The sequence below is a fragment of the Musca vetustissima genome, unplaced genomic scaffold (genome assembly GCF_032173495.1).
Source record: "Musca vetustissima isolate MV318-11 ecotype Yass unplaced genomic scaffold, APGP_CSIRO_Mvet_v1 utg5085, whole genome shotgun sequence".
Classification (NCBI taxonomy): domain Eukaryota; kingdom Metazoa; phylum Arthropoda; class Insecta; order Diptera; family Muscidae; genus Musca; species Musca vetustissima.
The window spans coordinates 144,940-160,598 of NW_026875044.1; the positions used below are offsets into that span (position 1 = coordinate 144,940).

The 15,659-nt window shown below is 26.9% G+C and overlaps 1 protein-coding gene across 1 annotated transcript; it reads left to right on the forward strand.

The window, feature by feature from the left end:
• Positions 1-2,633: 2,633 nt before the first annotated feature.
• On the forward strand, positions 2,634-13,956 carry LOC133337558 (pro-resilin-like). Its single transcript, XM_061545775.1, has 2 exons — positions 2,634-2,748; positions 13,280-13,956. Exons 1-2 carry the CDS (start codon positions 2,743-2,745, stop codon positions 13,922-13,924), a joined length of 651 nt encoding a protein of 216 aa, XP_061401759.1. The 5' UTR covers positions 2,634-2,742; the 3' UTR covers positions 13,925-13,956.
• The last annotated feature ends 1,703 nt before the right edge of the window (positions 13,957-15,659 follow it).

The window sequence follows — 15,659 nt, forward strand, 5'->3', positions numbered from 1 at the left end:
AGTTACTTCTTCTTCTTCTTCATGGAGACAATGCCACAACAGTTATTTGCAGGCACACACACTCACATACAAATACACACAGCAAACAAACAAAAGTAATGAGAGCAGCCATCATCATCGTCGTCTCCATCGTCATCATCAACGACGAGCCACCAGCAATGAACGAAGCAACGACGATCAACCGACCAACATCATCAATAGCCAATGGCAGCAACAACAAAAATCTCAGCATGCTATGATGTTGTTATTGCCATTGTTGTTGTATAAATAAACAGCAACAAAAACAACTGTAGTCAACAACAATAATGTTGGTACACATGTTTTATGTTATAGTGATGTTTAAATTACTCCCGCATTGCTCATTTGTTTTATTAAGTCGAGGCTTAAGGTTTTTGTTTTTGGTCTAATGGGATGGCAGGGTATGTGAGAGAGTGTGCGTGTGTGTTTCATTCAGGGAGAATTAGAAACGAGGTTCAATTGGGAAATAGGGAAATATACTAGGATTTATTGATGGAAGATATATATATATATTTTTTTTTTCAAGGAGGCCTAGGATTTTTTTAAAACATTTTTTTATCACAGGATTTTAAAAAAAATATTTTTTGAGTTCAAAATAAAGTATGGATTTTTAAAACTATTTTTTCAACGTCTAGAGTAAGTCGTGGATTAAAAAAATATATATTTTTTTCAAAGTATATCCTTAGTCGTGGATTCTTTAAAAATATTTTTTCAAGGATTTTCTAGAAATATTTTTTTAAGGTGTGGATTTTCTAAAAATATTTTTTCAAGGCGTGGATTTTCTAAAAATATTTTTTGGAGGCGTGGATTTTCTACAAATATTTTTTCAAGGCGTGGATTTTCTAAAAATATTTTTTCAAGGCGTGGATTTTCTAAAAAAATATTTTTTAAGGCGTGGCTTTTCTAAAATTATTTTTTCAAGGCGTGGATTTTCTAAAAATATTTTTTCAAGGCGTGGATTTTTTAAAAATATTTTTTAAGTGCTATCCAAGGCATGGAGGAATATTCAAGGCGTGGATTTTTTAAAAATACTTTTTCAAGGCGTGGATTTAAAAAAATACTTTTTCAAGGCGTGGATTTTTGTACCCTTCACCACACTGTGGTACAGGGTATTATGTCTTTGTGTATATGTTTGTAACAGGCACGGTTCCTTTTGAGAATATTCATAGAATCACTTTCTAGGCCGATTTATGCATGTCCATGCGTCCGTCTGTCTGTCCATCTTAAATTGTAAACAAAGTACAGAGCGCATTTATGATTCGAATTGGATAAAAATTGACACAGATCATTTATTTTGCCCATGGATAAACCCTATTGAATTTGGGAAAAATCGGTTCAGATTTAGATATAGCTCCCATATATATTTTCGTCCGATTTAATGTAAATGGTGTACCAAAGTCCCTATACATACTTCGATTTGCACGAAACTCGGCACAGCGTACTGAATTAGGTCTAGAATGATGTGTGCTAAGTTTCGTGAAAATCGGTTCAGATTTAGATATAGCTCCCATATATATTTTCCTTCGATTTTATGTAAATGGTGCACTAAAGACCCAAAGTTTGTACGATTGACATATAATTTTGTTGAAATCGATTCAGATTTAGATTTTTCAAAATCCTGGTAGAGAACAAAAAAAATATTTTTAATTTTTTTTAATCCACTTCTGGTTGAGAACTCAAAAAAATATTTTTAAAAAGGCAAGCGGTTTTTTTATCTCAAAAAAAAAAAATATTTGTAAAAAATCAAATAATATTTGTAGAAAATCCAAAAATGTTTTAAAAAAATTCACGCATTGTATGAGTTCTCAAAATAAAAAAAAAATAAATAAAAAAATCAAGCCATTTTTTTTAAAATCCACTTCTTATGTAGGTCTTTAAATAATTTTGTAAAATACCAAGGCTTGTATGGGTCTTCAAAAAATTAAAAAAGAAAAACATGAGAAAATATTTATCCTTATTATCCTTAAAATTCCCTTTAATTAAAACTTATATTGTTTAAGTGCTTCACACCACTAAGGGCTCCCTTGTTTCAACCTATCTTTGCTAAAGTCTCAAATACAACTAAAAACCATTTCCCCATTGAAGACCCCAACGAATGATTCTCAAATTGCTGCAAGGCATCAACATTATGTTGAGTCGAATGCAACAAGAGTAATGACTTAGTTTTCTATGTTGTTGTTGCTATTGGTGTTTTTTTTTCATTTGAGAGTTTTGAAGTCATTCTCTTCGTGCAAGTGTACCATCATCCACCAATAATAACAACAACAACAAATACCATACAAATTTGGCGCGAATTTTTGTTCATTAAGATTTTTGTTACTATTTTTTCTTGGTTGTTGTTGATGTTTCAAAAAACTAACAAAAACAACTACTTAGAAACTGTGATGTTTCTTTTTTTTTTGCTTCTTCTTCTTTTCGTCTATTATGCTGCTGAAGCTATGCTATGTTAAGTGTATGTATGTGTGTCTATGTATTCATCCATCCATAAGTGTATACGTTGACGACGATAATGTTGTTTTGTGCAAATGTTTCTGCTTTTTGGTCGAACATCACTTTACTCCAATAGCAAATATAAATAGCAGCCTACAAAATTGTTACAGTATCAAATCCCATTCAACCTTCTTCACAAGAAGTACAAGAAACCAAAAAAAAAACACAAAACTAAAACACTTTAAACTCCTTTTTTGTGTGTGATCCCAAAACCTAAGCTTTGAATATACAACAATGAAGGTATATAAAAAAATTAAATTTATTTAAAAAAAAGAAATATAAGAAAAAATAAGAACTATTTTAAAAAGGACATGAAAATAATAGTGCAAAAAATAACGAGAAAAAAAATTAAAAGGAATATTTTTTTTTAAAAGACTTGAAAATGTGTGCAATATTATCTCCTGCCAAGTTTGTGTCTTAAGTCTTTTGTTTGGTGTAATACACAAAAAGTGTGATATAGAACTCTAATGGTGTGATTTTTATTTCCTGCCAAGTTTGTGTCTTAAGTCTTTCCAATCATGATTTTTTGTTACGTTATTTCATTTCAAAGAGAGAGAAAGTGTAAGAGATAGAGTAACAACAAAGAGAGTGAAAGTAACTGAGATATCAAGCATTTCAAGTGTTTGTGTCTTAAGTCTTTTTTTGCTGAGTTCTGTTTGTTTCCTTAGTGTTCTAAAGGAAGAGAGAAAGAGTAACATTCATGAGAGAGTGTGAAAGTAAATGGCTTACCTTGTAATTATGGCGCTTGTGTCTTAAGTCTTTTATGCCCATCTCTGTTAGTTCATCTACTGTTATATTCAAGAGAGAGAGAGAAAGAGTAAGGGAAAGAGTAATAGTCAAGAGAGTGAAAGTAACGGAGTTATGTTGTAATGTTGATGCTTGTGTCTTAAGTCTTTTGAGCATTTCTTATTAGATTCCCTTCAATGATTAGTAATGTTATCCAATTCAAAGAGCATGGGAGTGAGAGCAAGAGTAATAACCGTAAGAGTGAAAGTAACTGCAAACTCATGAATTTATAACGCTTGTGTCTTAAGTCTTTTGGCAAATTTATTCAAATTACCCTAGAAAAGAGTTTATTTTGTTAAAAATTCAAAATAAATGCAAACAATTATAGAAAAAATTCTAAAAATATTAGAAAATTAGGAGGAAAAAATAGAAATTGTCAAATATTGGAAAAAGTTTAGGGATTTAGAAAAAAATTAAATATAAATAAAAATATTGGGAAAAATAAAAATAAAAAATAAATTAAAAAATTAGTAGAAAAATAAAAATTCTAAAAATATTAGAAAATTATGAGGAATGATGATTTAGAAAAAAATTAAATATAAATAAAAATATTAGGAAAAAAGAAAATAAAAAAGAAATTAAAAACATTAGTAGAAAAAATAAGGAAAAATAATACATTTTAGAAATATACGGGGAAAATGTAGAAATAATTAATGAAAATAATATTTATTTGGAAATGGAAAATGATTAAAAACCAGAATAGGAAATTTAAGAAAATTAATAATAATTTAACTGGTTTTTATGGAAAAAATATTTAATTACAATTAAAAAAAATTAAAAAAAATAAAAAAATATATCTTAGAAATATGCTATTAAAAACCCAATACCTTATCTTTAAAAAATCTATGCCTTATTTAAAAATGTAGAATATTGGAAAAAAAAATTAAATATCCCCGACTTGTGGTGGACCTTAAAAATATATTTTTTTTTTAAATTTCCATTAGCTAAAATTATTGACGTCTCATAATATGTCACCCAAAAAATTATAATTTATATTCCACCTTAGAAAAAAATTTTATTAAAAATCCAATACCTTTAAAAAATCTCTGCCTTATTTAAAAAATGTAGAATATTGGAAAATAATTTTTTTGAAATATCCCCGACTTGTGGTGGACCTTAAAAATATTTTTTAAAAAATTTTTCATTAGTTAAAATTGTTGACGTCTCACAATATGACACCAAAAAAATAATTTATTTTCTCTAACACCCTAAAAGCCATTTCCAATATTTATTACCACTTCCCTAATTTTTTGGCACTTTGCCAAAACGTTCGAAAAATAAATCACTCTCCTCCACACTCGTTAAATTATGGCTAAATGTGTCACTTATAAATCAAATGTAGGTCTCAACTTCCATAAATATCAACCAAAATCAACCTTCTATTGCCTTTCTAATCCATTTCTTCCTTATGAAGTCATTCCCATTTTCTTTCCATTATTTGTTCACTTTATTATCATCGTTTTTTTTTTCCAAGATCTGTAATAATCAAACAGCCCCCATTATAAATTATGATGATGATGCCGTCGTCTAAGGTTGCCTATTGTTATCTGTGTGCGGGCAACCATTTCATTTCAATTTGAATTTGTTTTAAAAGCAAATTGTGGCAAATAAGATAATCGTGACTTGAGCAAAAACAAAACAGAAAAAAGATAACTTGTGTTGTGTGCAATTCAAAAATTGGGCGTAATTTAAGTAGTTCAGTTTTATGATTTTTTTGTTTGTTTAACTTAGAGTAACAAGTCTCTGGGTTTTTGAAGCTATTAATTTGAATTACTCAAGGAAATCTAAGCAAACACATTTAAATGTGGGGCAATTGAAGCAAAAAAAAAAAAAGATCATTTAGATCCATTTTCTAAAAAATAAAAAAAAAAATATTTAAATTTTTCTAAAATAACATTTTTTTTATTTTCTAAAAAATAATAAAAATATTTTAAAATATTCTCTGAATTAATTAATATTTAATTTTTTATAAATTTTCTGTTTTTTTGTCTAAAATCTCTTGATTTGACCTTAACACAGTTTGCAATATTCCAAAATAATATTTTAATAAAATATTCTCCCTTCCACATTCAAAAAGAAATCTATTGTTTCAGTATATCAAATGACCTTATAACAAATCGAATACATACTAATTAATCGTATCAATATCGCATGTAACCAGTTTCCGTATACAACATAATAGCTATTTGATAAATTTCTTGAAGATTCACAAAAAAGAGGCCGCCCTCTATCACCATCAACAAACAAAATAAATATATTACAAAACCTCCAGCAGCATCCATTAAAATCTTTTATAAATATATATAATCGTATTTAAAATAAACAGCATCAAATTAACAATCATTAAGGCACGCATATTAAAAAAGAAACAAGATTTATGTTTTACAGAAAATATTTGAGGAAAGAGTGAAAAAGATGTAGGAGAGGAAGAGGCGAAGAAGAAAAGTTCAAGTTCATGAATGAATATTTATATTTATTTTGGCACACACGCATATTTTATTTATTTATTTTTAATGGGAAATTAATTATATTTTTTCTACTCAAGCCATAGGCAATACAAAATACACAGGTGCATCTATTTTTTATTAATTTGTTAGTTATAAAATGTTTATTTATTTATTTATTGTTTTTTTTTTGAAAATTATTAAAAAAATATTTACAACAATTTAAAAATATATAAATCACTTAAAGATGCAAACTTTAATTTAATTTAAAGTTTGTGCCTTAAGTCTTTTTTACCATTCACAACTCAGTGTGAGAGAGAAGAAAAATGTCATTTGCAAAATTCCAAAGTTCGTGTCTTAAGTCTTTTGCTTTCTCCCCCTATCATTTCCACCATTAAAAACTAAAGGGAATGTGTTTTAAAATGCTGAGAGTATCAAATTCTTATTTGAATAACAAAAATAACAAAGTTTGTGTCTTAAGTCGTTTTTACCATTCACAACTCAGCGTGAGAGAGAAGAAAAATGTCATTTGCAAAATTCCAATGTTCGTGTCTTAAGTCTTTAGTATTCACCATCTATAATTTCCAATCATTAAAAGCTGAAGAGAATGAGTTTATAATAGCCGAGAGTATCCATTTATTATTAGAATAACAAAAATAACAACGTTTGTGTCTTAAGTCTTTTGTTTGTCTTCACTGCAATTCCAGTGAATTCAGTGAGGAAATGAATGAGAGAGAGAGTATATCATTCCAATTGGGTCTTAAGCAGAGATGCTCGCTCAATGCGCGTATCTCTGCTTTAGTCATAACAAAAGACTTAAGACACGAACATGAAATGAGAGTAAATACTCTTAAAGTGCCATAGAGCCTGATGATGTGATATATTTATGTGTATGTGATACCTGGGGAATAAATGTCATCAAAAGACTTAAGACACGAACATGTAAAATAAATATTTGTCTTCTGTGGCCTTGCTCTCTATTCATTTCTAATTTGATTTTTTCGTGAGGGATGATGCTGAGAATTTTATTTTTAATGAGATTGATGGCAATGTAAACAAATGACTTAAGACACAAACGTGAAATAAGTTTTCCTAACACTATTTCTCAATAAATTTCCCGTGAGTCTGAGAGAATGATAATCGAATAAGATTCTTTTAAGCCAATTGATAATGATCTTAATGAAAAGACTTAAGACACGAACTCGAAAGTGAAATAAAATGCCTGGGAATTTACTATTTTCAAGTGATTTTGGATTTAATTATTTTTTAAATAAAATAAAATGCCTGAGAATTTATTTTTTTTCAAGTGATTTTAATTAAAAGTTTTTTTAAGCAAAAATTAGAAATGATTTTTTTTAATTGTTAGTTCATAGACTTGTCATTTTGTGCAGTTTGAAATTTGAAACTTTAAAATCTAGTTTATAGTTAAATGAAATATGTTATGTATTGTTGTTGTATTTTTTTTTTTTTTTTTTTTTTTTTGAAACACATAATTGCAATTTATGACCCATTTATATATTTATTAACAAGATTTGTTGGATTATGTGTCACAACTTTTTTTGGTATAGAATTTTATGTTCTGTTGTTATGGCTCTATACAATTTTTGGTCATATATTATGCAAATTTTAAGACTAACGATTCGAGCTATTTAACTGGTTTGGAAATAAATTGACAATATTTCAATTTTATGTGACGGAACATGACGGCAAAAAAAAACTATAAAATAATAATTAATAATGTGATTTATTTCAAAATTTGTAGAGAAAAAATTTTGCTATTGATTGTTAGGTTCTTGAAACACAAAAAATATGGGCCCAAAGTGACTTTTTTAATCAATTTAAAATAAGAATTAAAATTTTTTTTAAATTTTAAATTTTTTAGGCAAAAAAAAATTTTTTTTTATTTTAACATAGTTTTTTTATGTTCTACATACAATTATTTGTATCCATTCAAAAACAAATTTTATTTATTAATTTGATTTTTATTTACACTTTTTTGTAACCATTTTTTTTGTAGGCCATTTTTTTTAAATATTAATTTTTTTTTCTAAACAAAAAAAATAAATCAACAAAAAAAATTAAAAAAATTTTAAATCAATTAAAAATTTAAATATGTATTTTTTCAATTTATAACAAAATATCTCTTTTTGCCATAAAAAATGAATTTTTATTATTTTTTGCACCCACAAAATCACATTTTTTTGATTAATTAATAATACATTTTAACACTTTTTTGAAAAAAAAAAATCCCTCTCTATTCCGTATTGTGATATAATTTATACACATTTGATGACAACTTTTTGATTATCATAAGATAATTTATCAGCCGTTCAAAAAAAAACATTAAGACACAAAACGAAGAAAAATTCCAACTTTTTTTGGAATTCATTAAACAAATTTAATGGCCTGAGGAGAAGAAGAAAATAGCCAAAGAAAGACAAAAATGTGCATAACAAATATATCTAATAAAAAAGGTGGTCTACTTTGACAGGCTTTCAACAAATATTTATTAATTGGCATTCCAAATAAAGTGTTTAAATTTAAAATAAAACAAAAAAGAGACAAAAATTTAGGGTTATGTCTCTTAATTTATATCAACCATTGTTTTGCAATAACGGGGGAGAATTTTATCTCTACCAATGCAAATAATGTTGCACTCCAATTAGAAACGTTATGTTTTCCAATTCTCTTTGAAGATAATAAATAATATTCTCTCTCTCATCATCACACACTCTCTGAGTATTTAGAACAGAAGTAGAAATAGAGGCGCAATAAATATTGCCATTTCACGTTTGTTTCTTAAGTCTTTTGATTGTTTTCAAAGCAATAGTACTTTTGAGAGGAAAAATGAAAGAGAAATTCTCTATAAATGATTTTAATGAGAAGAGGAATGAGACGGAAGCATTTATGTGTAATAAATAAATGAATATTTCTAAATATGGAATGATTTAAGCAAACTGGGGAAAATTTTGGGGAATATATTTATGTCTTCTAAATTTAAAAAAAAAATAATTCGAAAAATAAAAATTTTTAAATTCTTTATTTTTGAAACAAAAACAAAAAATAATTGGAAAAATATGAATGCTTTATTTTTCATTTTGGAAATATATTTTTTATTCAAAAATAGCAATATTAAAAATAAACATATATTATTTTTTTGTAGAAAGATACCTTTTCCGACCAAATATTTTTTATTAAAAAATCGGTTAAAAAAATTGTTAATAAAGTTTGCCTAAAAAAATAATAATTTTTTTTTCAAATAATTTCCAAAAAATAAAATAAAAAATAAATATTATTTTTAAATTCAAATAACATAAAAAATGTTGATCATCAATGTTTATGTACTGGAATGTTCTTTCAAATAATTGACTATAAATATTTTTTATCAACAATTTTCAAGAATTTTTATTATTTATACTCAAGGTATATTAGTTTCATTGTAAACAAATATTTTTTTGTCTTCGAAAAAACGACTTTCAAATTGTCAGAAAATTAAAAGCCAAAGCTAAACTATTGACAGTCACCAGACAGACCACCTTTGAGAAATAATTACTGTAATAACATGCTAAACATAAAAAAAAATATTATAGAACACATACCAACACAAAGGCACAATCACCGACAAAGAGGCAATGAATAAATGGTTTCAAATTGTTTTTCAAAAAAAAAAAAAAAAAGAAAGAAAAAAATAAAAGAAACAAATAAATAAAATAAATTTTCGAATTTATAAAAAAATAATAAATATTTGAAAAAAAATGAATTAAAAAAATGACAAAAAATAGAAATTAATTTAACAAAAAAATAATAATAATTAATTTAAAAAAGATAAAAATTAAAAAAAAAATAATAAAAATTAAATTTCAGCATTCAAAATATTTAGGATAAAAATTCAAAAAAAAATCAATATTATCTATAATTAAAAAATAAACATATTTTCCACTTTTTTTCTAAAAATTCAAAATTAGGAAAAATCTAATAAAATAATAAAAAATGAATTACAAAAATGACACAAAATAATAATGATTTTTACAAAAAAAATAATAATAATTAATTTAAAAAATATATAAATTTAAAAAAAATTAATAAAAATTAAATTTCAGCTTTCAAAATATTTAGGATAAAAATTAAAAAAAAATCAATATTATTAATAATTAAAAAAATTAACATATTTTCCACTTTTTTTTCTAAAAATTCAAAATTAGGAAAAAACTAATAAAATTTCAAAGGCCAAAATTTTATAAAAAAATCACATTATTTTTTGAATATTTTTTCTGATTTTTTAATTAAATTTGAACGGTAAACATTAATTTTTTGATGAAAAAAAATTAAATTTTGAATAAAATGTATTCTAAAAAAAATAATATTAGGAAAAATCAAATAAATTTTCAAGTTTCAAAATTTTTTTAAAAAATAAAAAATATATTTTTTTCCAATTTTTTACATAAATGTTGACTATGTTTTATATTTTCCAATTAGAACAAATTTCCATTAAAAAAATAATTGCTCTTTGTGGCATTTTCCCAAAACCAAAATTCTGATTATCTACTCTAATTACTCTTTTAACTATAAACAGCAAAAATTACAACAAAGACTACAACAACAACAACAACAAAACAAAAACAGCATCACAAAAAATTGCCCTGCATTCTGTCAAAACAGACAATCTCTAATTAGCATATTTAGATAAAAAAAAATATATCCAAGCAACCATCTAACAAAAAAATTCTTTACACAAAAAAAATCCGCCAGGCATAATAAACAGTTTGCCGTTGAATTGATTAACAATGTGCTAACAGCTTGTCTGACAAACAGAAAAAAAGATGCTGCAGACATCAATCACCAAGATGTTGAGACAACCATCCACAACAACAACAACAGTTACAACAAATAAAAATAAACAAAGATTGTTTACAAAGCATTAACATGCTTCTTAAGATCTTAATCTTGTTTGTCTGTCCGTCCAGCCGCCTGTCTGTTTTGCCAGCTATGCTTTGCCTATCTCTAATAACTTTACATTAAGTGAATCATGTGCCGTCTAGAAGATTTTTTCCTCTTTTTCAAGATTTTTTTCTGTGTGTGAATGAATGATTGTTATATATAATTTTTTCCAGTTTTTTTTTATTTTAATCTTTTGACATTTTTCTTGTCGTTGTTGTTATCTGTTTGTATCAGCATTTTCGTTGCTTGATGATATAAATCATGAATATTTTAACAATTCTATTACACCAAATGCAAAACAATTTGACATGCGAAAAGAGCCGGTTAAAAACAAACGTTAATATAATGTCATCAAATCTTTGTCGATTGAAAAAAACGACAATAATTTTTATTACATTGTTGTGCAACAAAACATTTGACTAATTTGTTTTGGTTTTTTTATTAACATAAACTTTGAAATCATCCGCAACGAAAATTATATCAATTATACATTATAGATCTGATTAAACTGTGAAACATTAATGAATGGCTTTGAATAAATTTTGAAAAAAAATCATTTCGTCATCACAACATTTTTATTGGATTATAAATGTAAAAAAAATACAAAAATTAAATGTGAATCAATTTGGCAAAGGGGCATTTATCAATTTTCAAATTTACATTTTAAAAGTTACTTCGAAAAATCACAAGAAACCCTACTTTTTTTGTAAATAAAATTATTTAAAAAAAATATTTTTTTTTTGTTTTAAACTAAATTTTAAAACATTTTTTTATTTTATTTTTGTTTCGAAAATATTTTTTAAATAATTGTATTTACAAAAAAATATAGGGTTTCTTGTGAATATTCTTTAGAAATGAAGTACAACTGTTTTATTACAAAATTAGATTTAACATTTTTTAAATTATAAGTTAATTTTTTTTTCATTTGAAAATATTTTTTTATTTTATTTTTTTTTTTCAATTTTTTTTTTAATAATTTTATTTACAAAAAAGTAGGGTTTCTTGTGATTCTTCTTTAGAAATGAAGTACAATTGTTTTATTACAAAATTAAATTTAAAAATTTTTTAAATTATAAATTTAATTTTTTTTATAAAAAAAATATGAAAATTTTTTTATTTCAAAAATTAGATAAAAATTTTTTTTTTATTAATTTGTTTTCTTTTTAATTTTTTATTATTCAATTTGTTCATTTTAAAAAATTAATAACTACTATAATTTAATATTTTTATTTAAAATGCCTTCAGAATAATTTTTTCCTTCCATACGAATTGCCCAAGTTTGTGTCTTAAGTCTTTTAAAAACTGATATTCCCACACATCAAGTTCGTGGCTTAAGTCTTTTTATCATTGCTTTCTCCCTTTGACTACAATGTAAGAGAAAAAGAGAGAGAGAGAGATGAAAATGTGATACTGCAATTACTCCATGCTTGTGTCTTAAGTCTTTTATCTACATGGAAACAATCTCAGCAATCATTTCCAATAAGAATACATCTTTCATTGTTTTAGAGAGAATGAGAAAGGCAATATAAGAAAAGGGAACCCATTTCATGTTCGTGTCTTAAGTCTTTTGTATTTTAAAAACTGGTATCCCCACACATCAAGTTCGTGTCTTAAGTCTTTTTATCATTGCTTTCTCCCTTTGACTACAAAGTGAGAGAGAGAGAGAGAGAGAGAGAAGAAAATGTGATACTGCAATGCTTGTGTGATGCTTGTGTCTTAAGTCTTTTATTTACATGGAAGCAATCTCAGCAATCATTTCCAATAAGAAAACATCTCTCATCACTCTCAGAGTAGTGAAACGGGAAATTGTTTAGGAGAGAATGATAAAGGCAATATAATAAAAGAGAACCCATTACATGTTCGTTTCTTAAGTCTTTTGTTAAACTCAAAGCAACGATGTTTAGACATGAAAAAATATGTTTAGACTTCGAAAAAAAATATTTTGAAAAAAATCCACGCCTTGTAATGGACCTCAAAAAAAATATTTTGAAAAAATTCGGACCTTGTTTAGACTTCCAAAAAAAATATTCTTAAAAAATCCACAACCTATTATTGACCTCTAAAAAAATATTTTAAAAAAATCCACAACCTATTATTGACCTCTAAAAAAATATTTTAAAAAAATCCACGCCTTGTAATGGACCTCAAAAAAAATATTTTGAAAAAATCCCGACCTTCGAAAAAAATATTTTGAAAAAATCCACAACCTATTATTGACCTCTAAAAAATATTTTTAAAAAATCCACAACCTATTATTGACCTCTAAAAAATATTTTTAAAAAATCCACAACCTATTATTGACCTCTAAAAATTATTTTAAAAACATCCACGCCTTGTAATGGACATCAAAAAACTTTTTTTTTTTTTTTTTTTGAAAAAATCCAGACATTGTTTAGGCTTCGAAAAAAATATTTTGAAAAAAATCCACAACCTATTATTGACCTCTAAAAAATATTTTTAAAAAATCCACAACCTATTATTGGCCTCTAAAAAATATTTTAAAAAAATCCAAGCCTTAAAAAATTTTATTTTTTAGAATTTATTTATTTTTTATTATTACAATATTTTTTAACACACAAATTTCCCGATTTTTTTCTTTCCAGTGCTTTACCACAATTGCTTTCTTGGTCTGCCTTGCCGTAGTCTCTGCCGAACCTCCAGCAAATAACTATTTGCCACCCAATCAACAGCAACAACCCTCCAACAACTACTTGCCACCCCAGAACTCGTATCAGGCCCCCAACAGTAATTATTTGCCCCCTCAACGTGGTGGTGGTGCCCCTGGTGGTGGTGTTGCTGCTCCCTCAAATAGTTATGGTGCTCCCGCTCTAACCTCAGCCATTTTCCCCAAACAAGGTGCTGGTGCTCCCTCATCTGCCTATGGTGCTCCTGCTGCTGGAGGTTATGGACAAAATGCCGGCGGTTATGGTGGTGCTGAAGAAAATTACGGTCCTGCCAAATACGAATTCAAATATGACGTTCAAGATTATGAATCGGGCAATGATTTCGGTCATATGGAGGCTCGTGATGGTGATTTCACTACTGGCCGTTACTATGTTTTGTTGCCCGATGGTCGTAAACAAATCGTGGAATACGAAGCCGATCAAAATGGTTATCGTCCCTCGATTCGTTATGAACAGGTCAATGGTGGTCAACAGGGTGCCGGTGGACGTGGTGGCAATTACAATAACGGTGGTTACGATAGCAATGCACAACAACAACAAGGCAAATTTGGTGGTTATCAATAAGGCTCAAAAAAAACTCGAAACAAACTAGGCTTAAAGAAAACAAAAAAAAACTCAGTTTGAGAAAAAATGAAGAAGAAGAGGAGACACATATGATTTTTAGTCGTTAAATAATTTAGTTCGTTAAGAAAACAAACAATTTGCAAGCAAGGCTTTAAAGCTTCTCTACCTCCTTCACGTTTATGTAAAAAAAAGCTCTCTCATTCTAGCAACTCCTGGAAGCCACATTTCTCTCTCTCTCTCCCAAAAAAAACCTTAGCCTTAAGCCTGCCTTGAAATGAAAACAGCAACGCCAACTTGCCATAAAGCTTTCGTAGGTCATTGTTCAAAAAAAAAAGAAGAAGAAAATCTCCAACATAGAAAATTCTCAATGACCTACAAAAGCTTTTTTGTTGTGTATAATTTTTATTAATTTTTTTTTTGTTATCGTATTATCACCGTTGTTTCGTTAAGTGCTTTCATTGTTCTCTATTGTATATTTCAAATCGATTGCTTACTCACACAAGCAATGACACACACACAAACAAACATAATTTCCCACATATACATATATACTCAATGATTTTTTCAATCAATCACACACACATACATACAATCATACCCCATTAAATATAAACTTAATTTTATAATAATACTCATTATTTTATATATAAATAAAAAAAATTGAAATATATTTTTTTAAAAATCATAGCAAACTCATTTATAAAAAAAAAATCATGTAAAAAAATGTTGATGTATAAATAAATAAAATGCATTTTTGTATAAAACAAAGTAAATAAATTGTGGTATCATTTAATAAAAAAGATCTAAATAAGGCACGGATTTTTTAAAAATATTTTTTTTTCGAGGACTAAAATAAGGCTTAGATTTTTATTTTAAAAATATGTTTTCATGACTATTATATGGTGTGAATTTTTTAAATAATTTTTTCGAGGTATATACAAGTTTTGGATTTTTTTAAAAATAATTTTTCTAGGTATATACAATTTTGTCAAGGCCTAGAATAAGGCGTGGATTTTTTAAAATAATTTTTTCGAGGTCTATACAAGGCGTGGATGTTTATACCCTTCACTACACTGTGGTACAGGGTATTATGTCTTTGTGTATATGTTTGTAACAGGCAAAAAGAAACGAGATAGACACATGGTTCCTTTTGAGAATATCCATAGAATCACTTTTTGAGTCGATTTACGCATGTCCGTCTGTCCATGTTAAATTGTAAACAAAGTACAGGTAGCATTTAAGATTCGATTTGGATGAAATTTGGCACAAGTCACTTATTTGGCCCAAGGACGAACCCTATTGAAAATGAAGAAAATCGGTTCAGATTTTGATATAGCTCCCGTATATTGTTTCGTCCGATTTAAGGTAAAAGGGGCACCAAAGTCCCTATATATCGTTCGATTTGCATGAAATTTTGCATGGCGTATTAAATTAAGTCTAGAGTGATATGTGCCAAGTTTCGGGAGAATCGGGTCAGATTTATGTATAGCTCTCATATAGTTTTTCGTCCGATTTAAGGTAAAGGGGGCACCAAAGTCCTATATATCTCGCGATTTGCATGAAATTTGGCATGGCGTATTAAATTAAGTCTAGAGTGATGAGTGCCAAGTTTCGAGAGAATCGGATCAGATTTATGTATAGCTCTCATATATTTCTTCGTCCGAATTAAGGTAAATGAGGCTCCAAAGTCCCTATATATTTTTCGATTTGCGCGAAATTTGGCACAGAGTAGTGA